The sequence below is a fragment of the Chelonoidis abingdonii genome, chromosome 15 (assembly GCF_003597395.2).
Source record: "Chelonoidis abingdonii isolate Lonesome George chromosome 15, CheloAbing_2.0, whole genome shotgun sequence".
NCBI classification, from domain to species: Eukaryota; Metazoa; Chordata; order Testudines; family Testudinidae; genus Chelonoidis; species Chelonoidis abingdonii.
Window position 1 is genome coordinate 42,514,211 of NC_133783.1, and position 17,008 is coordinate 42,531,218.

General features: G+C 43.5%; 1 protein-coding gene across 4 annotated transcripts in view; it reads right to left on the reverse strand.

The window, feature by feature from the left end:
- The window catches only part of PTPRE (protein tyrosine phosphatase receptor type E), a 131,077-nt gene that overhangs the window by 66,491 nt on the left and 47,578 nt on the right, over positions 1–17,008 (reverse strand). For 2 of the 4 annotated variants that reach the window (XM_075072741.1, XM_032801585.2), the window contains exons 3-5: positions 7,601–7,703; positions 7,239–7,312; positions 4,012–4,148 (exon numbers count right to left, since the gene is read on the reverse strand). In XM_075072741.1, the coding sequence (XP_074928842.1) occupies positions 4,012–4,148; positions 7,239–7,312; positions 7,601–7,703 (314 nt within the window). Of the gene's footprint in view, positions 1–4,011; positions 4,149–7,238; positions 7,313–7,394; positions 7,471–7,600; positions 7,704–17,008 lie in introns of those variants that run through there. The other 2 variants (XM_032801587.2, XM_075072742.1) reach the window with 2 other exon arrangements.

Below are 17,008 nucleotides of genomic sequence, written 5' to 3' on the forward strand. Positions count from 1 at the left end.
GTGCACTGCTCTTATCAGCGATGAAAGTGCTGCTAATGTAAACACTCTCTGATGTCTGAGGAATTAAGTGAGTACACAAACCAGCTCTTTTCTTTTGCGGGTTCCCTATCACCGATGAAACTTACAGTGGGAAAAACTCTGCAAGTGTAGACATACCCTAATAATAGTTCCGTATTGGCCCAGTTGAGTCTGCATTTAACATTATATACGGTTCTAAGCTGCTCAGTTCTGCCATGTGGTGTTGGGGGAAGTGAAAATGAATAATAAGTGGGTGTGGAATGGCCCCTGAAATTGCAGAAGCTTGGGAGTGGACCCAACATGGCATACAGTAACTCGTCACTTCACGTTGTAGTTATGTTCCTGAAAATTGCGACTAAGTGAAACAATGTTAAGCGAATCCAATTTCCCCATAAAAATTAATGTAAATAGGGGTGTTAGGTTCCAGGGAATTTTTTTTTTGGCAGACAAAAAGCATTATATAAGTTTTAAACAATTTTTAAACAAGCAATTTAATACTACGCTGGGGGGAGTAGTGTGCATGTGCTGTGTGCTTACAAACATACTGTACATACAATACAGTACTATAGTTGGGAGGTGCCCCTGCCTTACCCCACACAGGCACAGCCCATTGGCACTGCAGACAATGAGGCAGGCAAGAAAGCTGAAGGTGCTGTAGGCTCGGAGAAGCACATTGCGCAGCAGCGGCAGCTTCCCCTACTCTGCAAGCACCAGGGGCTGGTGGGGGACTCAACCCTCAGCCTGCCCACTCCCTCCCTCCCCCCAGGCTCCCGTTCTTGACCTGCCTCATCCCCCCCGCCTCCTCCCCCTTTACTTCCCACGCTGCATCCTTGCTCCTCCCTCCCCTCCCTTCTAAATGCCTCGTTCCACCCCACTCCCTCCTGCTTGGGGCAATCAGCTGGCTTGCGGTGTTTAGGGGACAGGAGGGAGGGGGGAGAAGAGAGGACTTGGCGTGCAGGCTCCCCCTCCCTCCCCCCCGCCTCCTGCCCAGGGCAATCAGCTGGCTTGTGGCATTCAGGAGGCAGGGGAGGGAGGGAGAGACTGCGCGCTGAGTCCTCGCTCCTCCCCTCTCCCTCCTGCCCCCAAAACGCCGCAAGCCAGCTGATTGCAGCAGTGGGTGGGGGAGGCACTGATCCGTGGGGTCTGCCAGCAGGCAGGAGGCACTGTGGGGAGGGGGGGCGTAGGGAGGCTGCCAGCTGTGGAGAAAGCAGGCAGCCAAACAACATAAAGAGTGGAGCATTGCACAACTTTAAATGAGCATGTTCCCTAACTGATCAGCAACATGACAATGAAACAATGTTAACTGGGATACTTAAAGTGAGGAGTTACTGTACTTCCCTCTACCTCCACAAGAGCTGGGTAAAACCCATCTATACAGCCACCATAAAACTGACAATCTGGGGTAACGGGGAGTAAACACGCTGTCTTTCTGACAAAGCAAAATACTTCAGGAAACCCTTCTTGCTCAGGCATCCAATTGAACCAGGGCTCCTCTGCCAATAAAGCTGCTGAGAAGTGGGTTTACTGGAGAACTGCTGAGAGGCACTCACACTCCTTACAAATGCCATGCAGATCTGAGCAGAACCCCAAAGAGCAGAGTTTCCCAAAGATCACTGAGCTATACTGGTTTAAAAGGCCTTGGCTCTCTTGTCCCCTGTGCCATAAGCTTCTCCCTACAGAGGGGAGACTATCATTTTCAGAGGCTTGAATGCTGCAGAGCTTTCTATCTTCCTTCCCCTTCCTCTGAGGGAGGAGGGCATCAAGACTGAAGAGTTTAAGATCCCAGACTCTGATAAAATAAAACAGTTCAGTTTTTCCAAATGTGACTCAGTATCACAACACTAATGAGAATTTATAACTTTTTCAGTAAAACGGGTGCCTGTACTCTTTAGTATCAAGGAAGGGAGAGAAAGAGAGAGAGACACAGCTCAGTGGATTAGAGTTCTACTTTGAGACACTTCTGTGTTCAAACTCAGGAGAGAGCACAAATGAGAATCAGTTTAGTTCTCCACCATAAGCCCTAGTGGACATTTGTCCCCATGGCTAAACAACTGTACAATCCAACACATGTAGCAGTATCTCTAAGGATCAGAACTGAAATAACTGGGTGTTAAACATGAGTAATGAAGAGCATTGGCAAGCTGTGTGGAGAAGCTTACACTATACTTGTGTAACGCCGACAGATCCTGGTCGTCAGCAGACGGGACTGAACCTGAGCCTCTCCTTCATGACCTAAAAGCCAACTGGCTCTTAGCTAAGGCTGTAGAGCAGACTCATTAATCGCTAAGTGGTCTCAGTGGTTTACAATGGCTCTGGTGGTGCCATGGCCCCAGGCCACACTTGGAAGGGAGTTGTGGTTTTCTCGCTGCTGTGTTCTGCTGGGGCCCTGGGACCTCCACAGACAGCTGCACTACTAGTCCCAGAATGCTCTGCGCCATGTTGCCAGCTGCCCCATCTGAAGTGGGCGGAGTGGACCAAAAAGAAATCCCAAGCAAGGAAATGGTCTGGTGCAGGGAGAGGATTCCTGGCACTAATCCCACTGCACCCTCCCCCCTCCCCCTTGGGGCACAGGGTGGGAGCTCCTGGCTCCCCCCACCCGCGAATCTCCCCCATTTTCCTGGGCAGTGGGGAGCTGGAGGCAGCTGTGGTACTGTGACTCCTGGGTGGTGTGCAGCCCACCAGTGACCGTGATGCCTAGAGGCTCTTGGGTACTGTCTCGACCCTGCAACTTCAGGGTGGGGGGTGGTTGTCTGTGTTCCCTGGGAGCAAGGGGGACAGTTACAGCGGGGCTTGTCAATGCTGGCTGCTGCGCCCCCTGCCGATGGGAATGCCCAGAAACTGCCCCCCTGCAATTCAAGGAGGGGAGGGGAAGCAGCGTGGTATGGGGGAAAGGGGCAGTTGTGGGGCAATCAGGGAGAAGGTGATGACTCTGTGGGGGGGGTGTAGGAGCAGCAGGGTATTAAGGTGGGGGTTGGTGTGGCAGAGGGCAGAGGGAGGGAAGGGAAAGTCTGAGTTGAAGGTGGTGGTTGGCTCAGTGTTGGGGGGTAGTAGAAGGGAGGGAAGTGACAGTCCTGGGCAGTAGCAGGGAGATTGAGGAGAGCCTCTCTTTGGGGGTTAGTTGTGTGGGGTGAGGACAGTAGGAGGGACGGGAAGTGGGGGAGAAGAGCCCAGGTGTGAAGGTTGGGGTAGGAGCTTGAGGCTGGATTGTGGTAGCCTTTGTGGTAAAGTGTGTGTGTGTCTCCCAGTGGCCTTTCCTTCTTGCAAAAGATGGGCACCAGCAGTTTTCCTCCCCACACTCTGCCCCAAAGTTTTGTAAACATTTTACCAAAGTAGAAAATGCAGCTTTCGAAAAATGTATTTACAAAACATAACTCTGGGTAGAGGAGGCAGTGGTGAGAAGATGCAGGTCTGATATCACTGACTGCTACATCCGGGCTTAATATGGCTCATAAGTGTGCTAATTAAGCACTTGTGTTCAGGGTCCCAAGCAGGCCCTGAGTGTTTAAACAAAAAAGACAAAACTAACAAACAACTCCCCTCCACGCAAACCAAATTCAGTGGTATTCTGGGTTCACAGATGTTAGTCCAGTTTGTTCTATATGGGCTGAGTGGAGGTCTCAATCAAGTGTGGCTTCAAATAGCTTATTTTGTTTTTGAACAAAGGTTTTCATCCCCATTCCAGCAATACCACATTTACTATGTCATGCCAGGCCCACACTTGGAAGGGGCTCATCACAACCACAAATATGTTTGGCGCCAGGCCCACAAAAGGTCAATCCGGCCCTGGACCATCAGTGCCACTAGAGAGGAGAGAACATCACACTCAGAAGCTGTGTGGGTTACACTTGCCCAGCATTCCCCATGCTATAAGTGCCAATGTCACACACATTTAATTACAAAAACCCAACAACATTTTTTGGGTTCATATCCATTCTTGATTTCCTGTGTCTCTTCCCTGTGATAAAAAATGACACAGAAAACAAGCAGACTTACATTAAATTCTTCCCGAAACTGTTTCCCATCATCTGCTGACCTTATCCGTATTTCTTCCTCCAGATGCTCCATTGCAATAGGGAAGTACTTCTTTGGACCAGAGGGGGACCTGCTGAGCAGCATCACCCTTTGCTGTTCTGTCAAGCCAGAGAAAATAAATGTCAAATGTATATTCAGAATGAGGGACAACTAGTTACACCTCTACCCGATATAACACGGTCCTCAGGAGCCAAAAAATCTCACCGCCTTATAGGTGAGACCACGTTGTAACAGGTTTGGGTCGGTACGCCGGACTGGACTGGCTTCCCTGGCGGTGATTTAAAGGGCCTAGTGCTCCAGCACTGTGGGGATCCCTGGGCCCTTTACATCACCGCCGGAGCTCTGGCAGCAGGGCTCGGCCAGGAATTTAAAAGGCCCGGGGCTCTCTGCAGCGGCCAGAGCCCCAGGCCCTTTAAATCATCAGCTGAGCCTGGCTGCCAGAACCCCAGCAGGGATTTAAAGGGCCTGGTGCTCCAGCTGCTGCAGGGAGCCCTGGGCCCTTTAAATCACCGCCGGAGCTCTGCCAGCGGGACTCAGGCAGGGATTTAAAGGGCCCAGGGCTCCCCACAGTGGCCAGAGCCCCGGGACCTTTAAATTACCACCGGAGCTCTGGCAGCGGGGCGCCACATGAATTCTGGTATAATGCGGTAAAGCAGCAGGCTCGGGTGGAACTTTAAAGGGCCCGGGGCTCCTCACTGCTTTACCACGTTATATCTGAATTCGTGTTATATTGGATAGCGTTCTATCGGGGTAGAGATGTATTCCATTAATCAAATGACGATACAATTAGTTTTGTGAAACATCTTGGAAAAAGGAACAGAATACCTTTTACAAAATGTGAATCAAACTAGTGAGACAAGGTGGGTGAGGTAATATCTCGTATTGAGCCAACATCCTAAGACTTACACGGCTACAATTATACTACAGTCAAACTAATGACAGAGTTGATTTCCATAAAAATACAGTAAAAAGCCGAGAGATTTCTCTGAACACACACCTGATTAAAACAATGCTCAGAAGCCTGTGTCCTAATGTTAATAATTAGAGTTTCTGACTTTACTTTGTAACAGAATAAAAATCTGATGAAACATCATATGGGGAGGCAATAGGATCCATCAGTTCCTCACACTCACTGGGAGGTGTGGGGATTGGAGGGGAAATTTGTTTAAAGATACTCAGTTTAAGGAAAATAATTAGTAAATCTATTTTACAAATGGTTTTATTTCTCCAAAATAAGCCAGACACCAGAAACGCTGTAATATTTACAATAACTACAATTAGGTAAGTGTTTTGGTCTCAATAAACTGCTTTAAGAAGGTAACAAATTCATGAGACTTGTTTGAAGCATTTCTATTGCATCTTTAACCAAAAGTATAGGAAGCATCAGTGCTTAATTTAGTTTCTGTCCCAAAACAGTGGAAAACAATATTTGCGCCATGTAGACAGTAGTCTGCAATTAAATAGGACCTGAATTTTGAAAGTATATTTTTCCACCTGCAATTCATTGTAGGCACCAATACATACCTGCAAAAACGCAAACACGTGGTCTGGTCTTTCTGCACCAAGCACAGATCAAGAAAAAAAGGGAGTTCAGTCCCAAGTTGCTGGCTGCTCTGAGGCCATGTCTATACTATCGTGGTAAATGACCTAAGCTATGCAACTCCAGCTACATGAATAATGTAGCTGGAGTTGACGTAGCTTAGGTCGAGTTATTGCGGGGTTCACACTATGCTGAGTCGACAGGAGACACTCTCCTGTTGACTTAACTTACTCTTCTTGTTCGGAGTACAGTACCAGGGTCAACTGGAGAGCAATCTGCAGTCGATTTGGTGGGACTTCACTAGACCCGCTAAATAGACCCAGGTACATCAATCCCCGGAACATCGATCCAGGGGGAAGTGTAGACATAGCCTTAGTTGTGCCAGATGCCCACAGCTAAAGTGGCTATTCTAGCAGACCAAGGTGCTCCAGCATGTTTCCTTTACAGCAATTACCTCCCTATGGGATGCTTTGTGTAGCACCTGACACCCAGGAATTCCCTTGCACCAGCCGGCTAGATCTGCTAGCTTTATGACAATTGTGCACGGGTAGACTGGTTAGAAAATTAGATCCAGTTTGCAAACATATTGCATTTTAAAACAACAGTGAAGTTGAAGAGTTTTGAAATCATGGTAGAGGAAGCTTCCCTGAGATTAGAAACTTTGTTTAAAAGAAAAACAAAACATTTCCCTAGAAACAGACAGTGACAACGCAACTTTCAACAACCATGTTGCCTAATAGTTCATGTAGTAGCCATTCTACAGAGTAACAGCGTTCTGCTTGATGGCTAGTATATCTCAATACGTTGGAAACATCAATGCTGTTTTAACTGACGTTAGGAAATTTAACACTGAACAGGAAGTTACACTCATTTGGTTTATATTTAGAACTGTGAATATAGTAAACAGTTTTTCAGTTTGCACGTAGTAACATGAAAGCCACAGAAAATGCAGGTAATTCTCCCCTGTGATTACTTTGTCCCTTTTTATTTCAATTGTTTACTCCCTCGTCATTATGGCATGAGTAATATATGGATGACCTACAATTCCCCAGCAACATCTTTTAATCTTTATTGTGCTTGATGGTCCAAATCTAGTCTAATTTGCTATGCTCTTAATAAAAACATCTGAAAATCTATTGGCGAATATTTTCAATTTTTGGACTTCATCTTTTTAAAAAAATGCTATTCTCTTACAGTACCTTCCCACTCATTCCCCTTTTAATCTGGTCACAGAGTTACAAAGTAGTTCTTCGTGCATATGCCTTTTTTCTTTTTTAACACAAATGTTTCTATCCTTTTTTTCTTCAGCTGAAAACTGGTACAGATAACTCAGCTGTCATGAGGAATCCTTCACTAACAAACCAGTTATGAGAATTACCATGGAGAAACAAAATCTGGTAAAGTTACAACTTTAAGCTGTAAATTATTAAACAGAAAAGAGAAGGAAGAGAGAGGGAAGTTTTCTTCTTTGTTTTCTTTTAAATAAATAAAGCCAGCACTAAAATGATACAACAAAAAGAAACAAGTAATCCTCAAAGTTTAAAGAATTGAATTCTTAACTTTCAAAATTAAAGTGTGTACAAAGAGAGAGAGAGAGGGAGAGAGTGTGTAAAATTCATTCTAAAAAACAAAGCCAACATTTCATTACCTTGCTCTTCTAAGATTCCATTTGGCATCTTTTTGTCACTGGAGGTCACAACAGCTTTCCTATGTTTTCTGAACCTTAAATTGCACAAAACCAAATTAATCTGAATAATTGCGTTTAAAAAGTAACAAATGCTCTTCCAGATTAACTTGTACAAACCATGTAATTCTGGAGAAATTCTTTCTGTTCATCTTCAGATGGTAATGACTAATGATAAAATGCAACATACGACATCCTCCGCTACTCTAAACTGTGGTCTGAGACTTCAGTTACTGCATATATGTAGAACCGCTTTCATTTCCTTATTAGATCATACCAAAACATGACCAATCTAGTTTTGAGTGCAGCACTTAACAGCTCCCTACCTGAAAAAATAGCCAGCCAGAAGAATGAAAATGATGAATATAAGAAGCAGGATCAACACTGAAGTCAGTAGCTGCTGGTGTGAACTGTTCTTTTCTGGAGGTTCTATAAATTAAAAAAACACCAGGAGTGACAGATTGTTGTGATGGAATTCTCAGTGTAGCAAAGATAATATTGGACAAACATACTTAATACTTTCAAAAACTGATTTAAATACACTGTACAGTTTCCAAAAGGCCTACCTCTAGGGCCAACGTTCCCATGGAACATAGATTTGACGGCTGTGTGCGGTGGTTTGACTGTATCAATTTGTAAAAAATATCAACAGTGCTTTTTAGTGAATAAATACAAAGCTGAAACCCACAATTAAGGGAACATATTTTTAAAATCTGTGCTACCAACTGTCAGCTCTTGAATATGGTGAACGAGATAATATCTTTTACTGGACAAGCTTCTGTTGGTGAGAGAGAGACAAGCTTTCAAGATATATAAAGCTCTTCCTCAGTTCTTGGACAGGTATTCTGAGTGTCACAGCTAAACACAAGATTAAAAAAAGGTAGTTTAGCATACTTAGTTCGCACATATTCTAAAGAACCATTCAAGTTGAAGTGGCCTGTTAAACACCCCTGTAGTCATAGGACAAAAAGGGGGTTAGAGTGGTTACAGATAGTTGTAATGAGCTATAAATCCAGTATCTTAATTAAGATCATGATTTTTATTATCAAGAAAAGTTATGAATTTAAGCTTCCAAGCTCATCTTCCGAAAATGTTGTGCAGGTTTCCAGTGAAGATGAGGACTGGTAGGTCAGATATAGAGCGACCGCGTCATGAAAAGAGTTCTCCCACAGGTGATGTGATGTTTTTCATCTTTTATCATTTTCCTATGTGAGTTCATTCAAGATCATAGCGACTGTCTGGTTTCACCCACATAACTGTTACTGGGGCACTTAGTGCACTGGATGAGGTATAACACATGTTGTGACAGGCATGTGTAGGATCTTGAAAGATATGTTCTGGGGGGTATTGATCATTATAGCAGTGGAGGTATGTCTGTAGGTTTTGCATCTGTTTCTTTATTACATTATACTTAGTGAGTATTTTCCTGAAGGGATATTAGAAAAATTTTATCTGATTGATGGACCTGTAAGAATATTATTACTTATGCTAAACTATCTGTTTGACCTTGTATTTAGTTGTGACATTCCAAGTACCTTTCCCAGACCTGAGGAAGAGCTCTGTGTAGCTCAAAAGTCTCTCTCACCAGTAGAAGTTGGTCCAATAAAAAATATTAACTCACCCACCTTCTCTAATATCCTAGGACCAACATGTCTAAAACAACATTGCATATAAGCTCTTTAATATGTCATTTGTATTTGTGGGAGCAACTGAGAGAATTGCAAAGTTAATTACCAGAAGTGTGAAGACCTAGTGAATGAGAAAGCATGTTCTCCCCTGCCTCCCAGTATAAATTTACCAGGCTAAGATATTTGATGCAAGATTTTAGAATTATATTCAAAGGTTCCAGGCATTAGACTGACATACAATTTCTTGTTTGGCTGTTTTTGCAGGTGGCTAGTTGCTGGTTTGTAATGCACCTAATGTGCAAAGTACAGAGCACCAGATACGGGGGAAGGAGGGAGAATTCTAGTGAAGTCAATGAAGTTATGCCGATTTATACTAGTTGAGGATCTGGTCAAGAATATTTACTTTGCTCAACAGATGCAACACAGCACAGGAGGTGCTCTTTTGGTACACTTCTGGTACAAGCTACAATAGAACCTCAGAGTTATGAACACCAGAGTTACAAACTGATCAGTCAACCATACACCTCGTTTGGAATTGGAGGGATGCAATCAGGCATCAGCAGAGACCAAAAAAAAAAAAAAAAAAAAAAAAAGCAAATACTGTACAGTACTGTGTTAAATGTAAACGTGAACTACTAGGTAAATAAAGTGAAAGCAGCATTTTTCTTCTGCACGGTAAAGTTTCAGAGCTGCATTAAGTCAATGTGCCGTTGTAAACTTTTGAAAGAACAATCATAATGTTTTGTTCAATGTTACAAACAACCTCCATTCCTGAGGTGTTGGTAACTCTGAGGTCCTATTGTACCTGGCACCAATTACACATAGAGTTTTAGGGCTTATGCTGCTACTTGCCAATACTGAATACTGCAAAATTAGGTTGATTTTAATATTGAATTTTTATTTCCTCAGTTTCTTTGTGCTAGTAGTAACTTTTAATAGTAGTCCACAATTTGACTTACAGTATCTCATGCTCCAGACAACTATGCAGTTCAAACAAAACCAAAAACTCCACCAGCCCCAGGCTTTAGCTCTGCTGCTTCCCCCCCGTGGGGTAGAAAGTCAGGAGAATCCTATCCAGCTCTCCTAATCCCACACAGCCAAAACTTCCTGGGATCCCCGCAGTGGGGGAAAAAGAGAAACAACGTTCTAAAGGAAGAATTCTTCTCTTTTTGCAGGTACATCCTGTACATACATGCACAGAGACGAGCATGAGCCCCATGAGCCTTACTCCCAGTTTCCTGCTCTAAGTACTTCACAGTACTGCTTCACAGTACAAACTGACTCTGTTAGAGTGAGGATTATATAAAATGGAAGAGAAAAAGAATAGACTGGGATAAGAAGAAAAGAAAATACAATATGGATGTAGAGAGAGGATACATCATTGGGTAGATATGGAATTAGGACAGAAAATAAGATTTAGGCATATATAATTTGAGGTAGAAAGATATTCTAGGAAGGAATGACTCCATCAACATAATATTACAGAGAGACTGGTAGGCTCATGTGATATGGGAAATAAAGCATAAAAACGACATGTAAGATGAAAGAACAAGAAATGATAGGCAAGAAAGAAAACATACAACATTTATTTTGCTTAGGTTTCACGATCTCTATGTTGCAGCACGACCTAGATGGAGCGTCCATCAGTCAGCCACTAATTTATAGCAACAGTAGTGTTTTCTGCACAGTAAATAAGGGTTAGCAGAGAACAAACAAAACAATTAAAAAACAAATTCTAGTTATGGAGGCCATCATACGCTTCCCCTCTTCAGACACTGGGAAATTCAGCTGGAGAGTACTGTGGAGGATGTCCCATCATGTGATATTTTATTTATAGGAGCACAAAAAAGACTGTCTACCCAAAGCACGATATGTACTGACACAAATTACAAGAACAAAAAATATAAAATAGCAGTTTACCACCTCCTACAGCAAAAAAACAAAACAAAAAAACCCTCAACTCCCCAAGGAATTCTCCCCCCATCCCCAAGCACAAAACTCCCCTCCCTGACACAGACATAACCCTTTCTTCTTGCACAACCCAACCCAATGGATGTGCCTTGCAGTATGCCTTCTTGGGCTAATTTGGACCACATCAGACAGCTGGTTTCAGAACTGAAGACCCTCATGGAGGGCCCTCTAGAGTCATCCTCCTTTTAAACTGAGGGGGATCCAACTCAAACCCCTCTGCTGTAGCAATGTGACACGAGGAAAGAGGTGGTCTCTCAAGCATCAACGTCCCACACTATTTATGGCTTAACAGGTCAAAAACACCATCTCAAATTCAGTCTGGAAATCAGTAGGCAGCCAGAGCAGATCTCAGAGCTCAAGTGTCATACACTGTTACCAGGAAGCACTGTTTAATAAGTAGGTTGCATTCTGCTCCACCTCAAGGTTCTGCATTGACTTAAGATGTAGTCCTATGTAGCAACATTAGGAAATACCACTGCTGAGAAATTTTCTGCCATAGGATGGTGACAGGTATATGTCAACCCTGCTTATATATCCTGATTTCAAGGGACAGAGCATGGCAAGGATGGCTTAAGGAGCTCTATGAGTGCCACATCACAGTCTTGTTTCTCCCCCAGCCACCTGATGTCAAGGAAGTTAGCTTGGAAACACAGATGGCCCCTTCCTCTGTCCTCCATGACAGTCCCATGAATTTAAACAAAACAGTGATGTCAGACCAGCAGCCTTACACTATGTGTGAGAGCTGCATGCAGGTATCACGTGCTTTTTAAATGTTGATCACATTTATTATTTTGTATTTTCCCCAAAGGTTGGGCCGCTAATTTATTAACAAAACTCAGAAATTAAAGAGCAAGATTACTTTGCCCCAGACCTTTTATAAATTCAGAGTCCTGACAATGGCCTTTAACCAGACAGCCATCTATATAATAAGAGAAATTAAACACTTCAAGGGCAGACTGAATGATTGTAGCACCAAACCCATTTCTTTAATTAGTGCTGCTGCAGGGAACTGAGACATGGACAAGTACATGCTGAGGAAGCAAATTACTTTGACTGTAGATCCTCATTCTGGTCATTGCCATGGAAAGTTTTCAACCATTACACCACAAACAGATACAATAAACCGTGGTCTAGTAACCATGTAACGCTCTGCTTGGAATGACAGCTTTAAAATCACAAACCCAGGGATTTTCCAGAAATGTGTTGAAATACCCACTGTGTTCCACTTTGAGAAGAAATTAGGGCTATGACACTGGTTTTCCCCAAAGTTTGGGCCATGTGATTTTGCATCGCTTTGTCATTATTGCCACTTTTCCAGATGCCTGATTTGCTTTTCCTGGTGCTAGTGCTCCTTTTCTTGTAATGTTCCCCCGGCTTCGTTCTGTTCCTAATTACAGTATTCTAATTAAAATCAAAACCAAACCAAACTAGGAACCAAAAGCAGCATATGTAACAATAAGTATCTGGTGATCTTTCTTCCTCCTCCTCCATACCTCGTCGTCATCCCTACCTGTTTTATGTTGAATGTACAGCCTAGCAGGTGCAAGGGCTTGGTCCCAAAGATTCAGGCCCTTAGATTATAAACTCCTTGGGCAAGGATGTAATTCTGGCCAATGCAGCCCCTTCAGACCCAAGTAACCAGTGTAAAAGGGCTAGAAAGCTGGTAGAATCAGCCCCAGGATAAGGAAATTCCCTGAGTGGCATGGACCTGGAAGAATGGTTCTATGGGGACTCCCTTGCCGTCTATAGCACAGCCGGGCTGTTACTGCACTCTGATTATTTTCAGCTCCTACAACAGCCCCACAGCGAGTGTTGTGAGCTTCCATGGTAATGGAGGCAGGTTAGTGTTGAGGAGGGTGCACCTTCCGATGGCCTTGTCTACACTGCCACTTTACAGCGATGCAACTTTCTTGCTCAGGGATGTGAAAAACACCCCCCTCAGCACTGCAAGTTTCAGCACTGTAAAGTGGCAGTGTAGACAGTGCACCAGCACAGAGAGCTACTCCCCTCGTGAGAGTGGTTTTTTTACAGCGCTGGGAGAGCTGTCTCCCAACACTGGTGCACACGAGTGCAGCAGCACTTTAACATTGCTATACCCTCAGTGATACCAACCCAGTACTTGTTAAACAGAACTATTATGGGTTGGGTTAAATCTTTTTGAAACTCAGGGGTGGGTGGATATAAATCATTCTACAGAGTCATTAAGCTCCTTTACGGAACCAGGCAGCTGAAACAACAGGGGGACTCCAACTAGAACACAGGCACATGTCGCTGCCTGAAACGAAAAGGCACACGAGTTCTCTCAGCAACTTGAAACAGGTGGCAGAGGGGCTTCACTAGCTATTTTAGTAGAGAGCGGGTTGAGGAGGGGTGAGACAGGTGGGGGAAAGCACAAGCAGGAAAACCACCAGAAGGTTAGGAAACAGAAGGCAGCAAGGAAGCACCAGCCACAAAAGCACTGGTAGTGTGACCCTAAGAAAAGGATAAGAGAGAAAGTTTTTGAGTTAAGTGTTGGCTAAAAGAAGCGTAGAGCTGGGAGCAAAGAAGCTGTCTCTCCTTTTGTTTGATTGTCATTGTGTTTTGAGAAACAGGACTTTACACATTTTTTGTAAATAAACAGGATTGCATTATAGATACCAGACTCCAGCATCAATTTCTCCTGCTAGTGAACAACTCGCAGGACCCTGATATTTGGCTGATCACTCGGGTCAAAAAGGAGCAACAGTATTTTTCCCCTAACACACATTTATAAAACATACTATTTGTTTTAAATCCAAACACTGTAAATGACTTCTAACACAGGACAAAAATATAGAAAAGTCCTAAAATGAAATATTTGGGTTTTTTAAGACCCAAATTTGTCTGTCTGCTGATATTAACATTTTATTATTATACTGGTTTTTATCATGTCAGGAATTGAATAGTTTGTATATGTATTACAGATCAGTGCACTATTGTTTGTTATATTCATATCTTCTGTGACAGGATCAGGCCAGATGGCCACAGGAGAGTGATAGAAGGTAGATACATTAGCCCCAGATTATGCAGGTCCCTTTTCCCTGTGTAAGATAATAGGCTGTTCCTGAACAATCAGGATATTGCTGGAACCAGTTATGGCAGGCAGGCTAATTAGGACACCTGGAGCCAATTAAGAAGCTACTAGAATCAAATAGGACAGGCAGGCTAATCAGGTCACCTGGTTTAAAAAAAAGCAGCAAAGAGTCCTGTGGCACCTTATAGACTAACAGACATTTTGGAGCACGAGCTTTCGTGGGTGAATACCCACTTCATTGGTTGTATGTATTCACCCACGAAAGCTCATGCTCCAAAACATCTGTTAGCCTATAAGGTGCCACAGGACTCTTTGCTGCTTTTACTGATCCAGACTAACACGGCTACCCCTCTGATACTGGTTTAAAAAGGATCTCACTTCAGTTAGTGAGGTGCATGCAAGGAGCTGGGAGCAAGAGGCCCGCAAGGAGCTGAGACTGAGAAGGTGTACTGCTGGAGGACTGAGGAGTAGAAGCATCATCAGATATCAGGAGGAAAGTCCTGTGATGAGAATAAAGAAGGTGTTTGGAGGAGGCCATGGGGAAGTAGCCCAGGGAGTTGTAGCTGTCACACAACTGTTACAGGAAACACTGTAGACAGCTGCGATCCACAGGGCCCTGGGCTGGAACCCTGAGTAGTGGGCGGGCCCGGGTTCCCTTCCATCCCCCCAACTCCCTATTTGATACAAGAGGAGTTGACCGGGACCAGAGGAGAAGGTCCCTGGCCCAGGGGCGGCTCCAGGCACCAAGGCAGCAAGCGCATGCCTGGGGCGACCTGCCAGTCGCTGTGAGGGTGGCAATCAGGCAGCCTTCTGCGGGTGATCGGCGTACCCACCACCGAAGCTATGGGACTGGCAGAAGGCACGAGACCAGCAGAGCACCTGCAGAAACACCGCTGAATCCACGTGACCAGCAGACCACCCACAGGCATGCTGCTGAAGGCCACCTGACTGTCGTGCTTGGGACGGCAAAATATATAGATCCTGTCCCCCCGACTCACTAGGTTGGTCAGCAGAGACTGCGAAGATCATTCTCCTCCCTTTCCCATTCTGACCAGTGCTGAGGTTAGCTGAGTTAACAGCAGGTTGGAGCCACTAGCAAAAAGTGGCCATACTGAGAGCTGCCGTGAGCCTCTGAGGTGAGCAAATGCACCAATAAGCACAGGACCCACCAAGGCAAAGGAGGAACCTTGTGACACTTCCTGTAAAGAAAATATATAAGATGAGATCAATTCGACATTATAATGTTGGCTGCTAACTGAGCTTGATAATTAAGTTAAAAGCTAATTCAAAAGCAAAGTTAAAAGCTAGTTCAAGCCAATTTCCTGTGTGTTGTAAAAAGCACTACAGATGCTTCCCCTCTGCTTGAATCCACTGTGTGACCACAATGAATGATTCTATAGGATTGACTCCTCCATGCATTAGCTCTGTTTTAGTGTGCTTATGTTTAAAAATGTATGACAGCTCAATAAAAATAGATCTTCAGCCCATATTCTGAGAATCACCTTGAGTGTAATGGAGATAGGCAAGCATGGTCAATGTGTACCTATGCTGCACACTGGAGCTCATTTACTTCATTCTCACACAGCAAGCTCTTCTCCTTGTTTAAAAGCCATACAGCTACTCTATCTACTTGAGGTATGAGTGAACTTGTGAAGTGAGAATTGTGACTATTGTGTGGAAAAAATGTATGCCAAAGGCGCAATCCTCAATAGCCCGAAATACCCTTTCTCAACCTACATTTGGCAGGGCAGGGAAACCCACAGTGTCATGGAAGCAACTTGTTTCTGCTTTTTTGCAGTGACTGACAGTTATGAGTAACACACACACATATACATGAAACAAGTAGTCAAACAGACTGATAAATACTAAAATGAAAGGAAAAAACAGAGAGGGGACAAAGAAGAAGGCACAAGGAAACAAACTGCAGTGAATTAAGATATCAGAAAACCCACTGAAGGATAACACACCAATATATGAAGTCTGAAGGAACTGACGAAGAATGAAGAAACAAAAGAAAGACTTGTTCTGTGTTTGTAAAATGTCTAACAAAATGGGGTGCCAGTCCGTGGCTGGGCTCTTTGGCACTGCTGCAATACAACTAAATAATATATTTGTTAAAAAACCTGGGTTTTAAAGAAGTGTAAGTCTGAAAGTGTGTTTCAGCAAGAGGTCCAAGACTCTCCCGCACTGTCTTGATAAATATTCAAGAACTTGTCTCAGCACCTCCTTTAATGATGCTGAATTTCTGACTGTGCCTCATTTTATTACATGAAAAGAGCAGGGTAGTGTCTAAAATGAGGAGGAGGAGGAGGAACAACCTTTGGGTCTAATTCTGAACATAATCCAATGTAACTCAATCCATAGATGATGCCTAGATTGGTGTATCAGCACTGGAGAGAACTGAAGGATAATTGTTGACTGATTTAATATGAAAGACTGACCAGTGAAAAGGGCTTTGAAACCTATTCCATAGTGCATTTACATTACTTCCAACCTTCTGTTTCTGTAGTAAGTGTCTACACTACTGCACTTCAGAGGCACAGCTATAGCTGTGCTGCTGCAGAGTTTCTAGTGTAGACATACCCTTAAGACTGAGGAGCATTTCAATTATCATGGGTTACTGAGTTATTATTTCAATACTATAAACAGCATATTGTATTTATTCGTTGAATTGTATTTGTTAGCGTAAGTTTTAATCTACTGTGAAGGTGCCCAGAGCAATAGACAGATGCTTATTAAATGTAATTCCAAATCAGTTAAATAAATAAAATATTAATTAGGTTAGTTTTGGCATATTGGCATGGTATTACATTTTTTGGAATGCTTTGTCTTCAACAAATGAGAATGCTGACAGAACAGAATACCTATATTTTGTAAAATAGAGAACACACTTTAATATGGTTCTCTCTCTGACCAAGGACAAGAATGGCATTAGTCTTGTTGAGCAATGGTTAATATAAATGTTATATGTCTGCCTGTTTAACAAGTAGTCAGTGAACATTTTTTTTTTAAATTACATCTCTGGAATACTGACATGCAGCAAAACTAGCACACACTTTTCATGGTGACTTTTGCATCCTTCA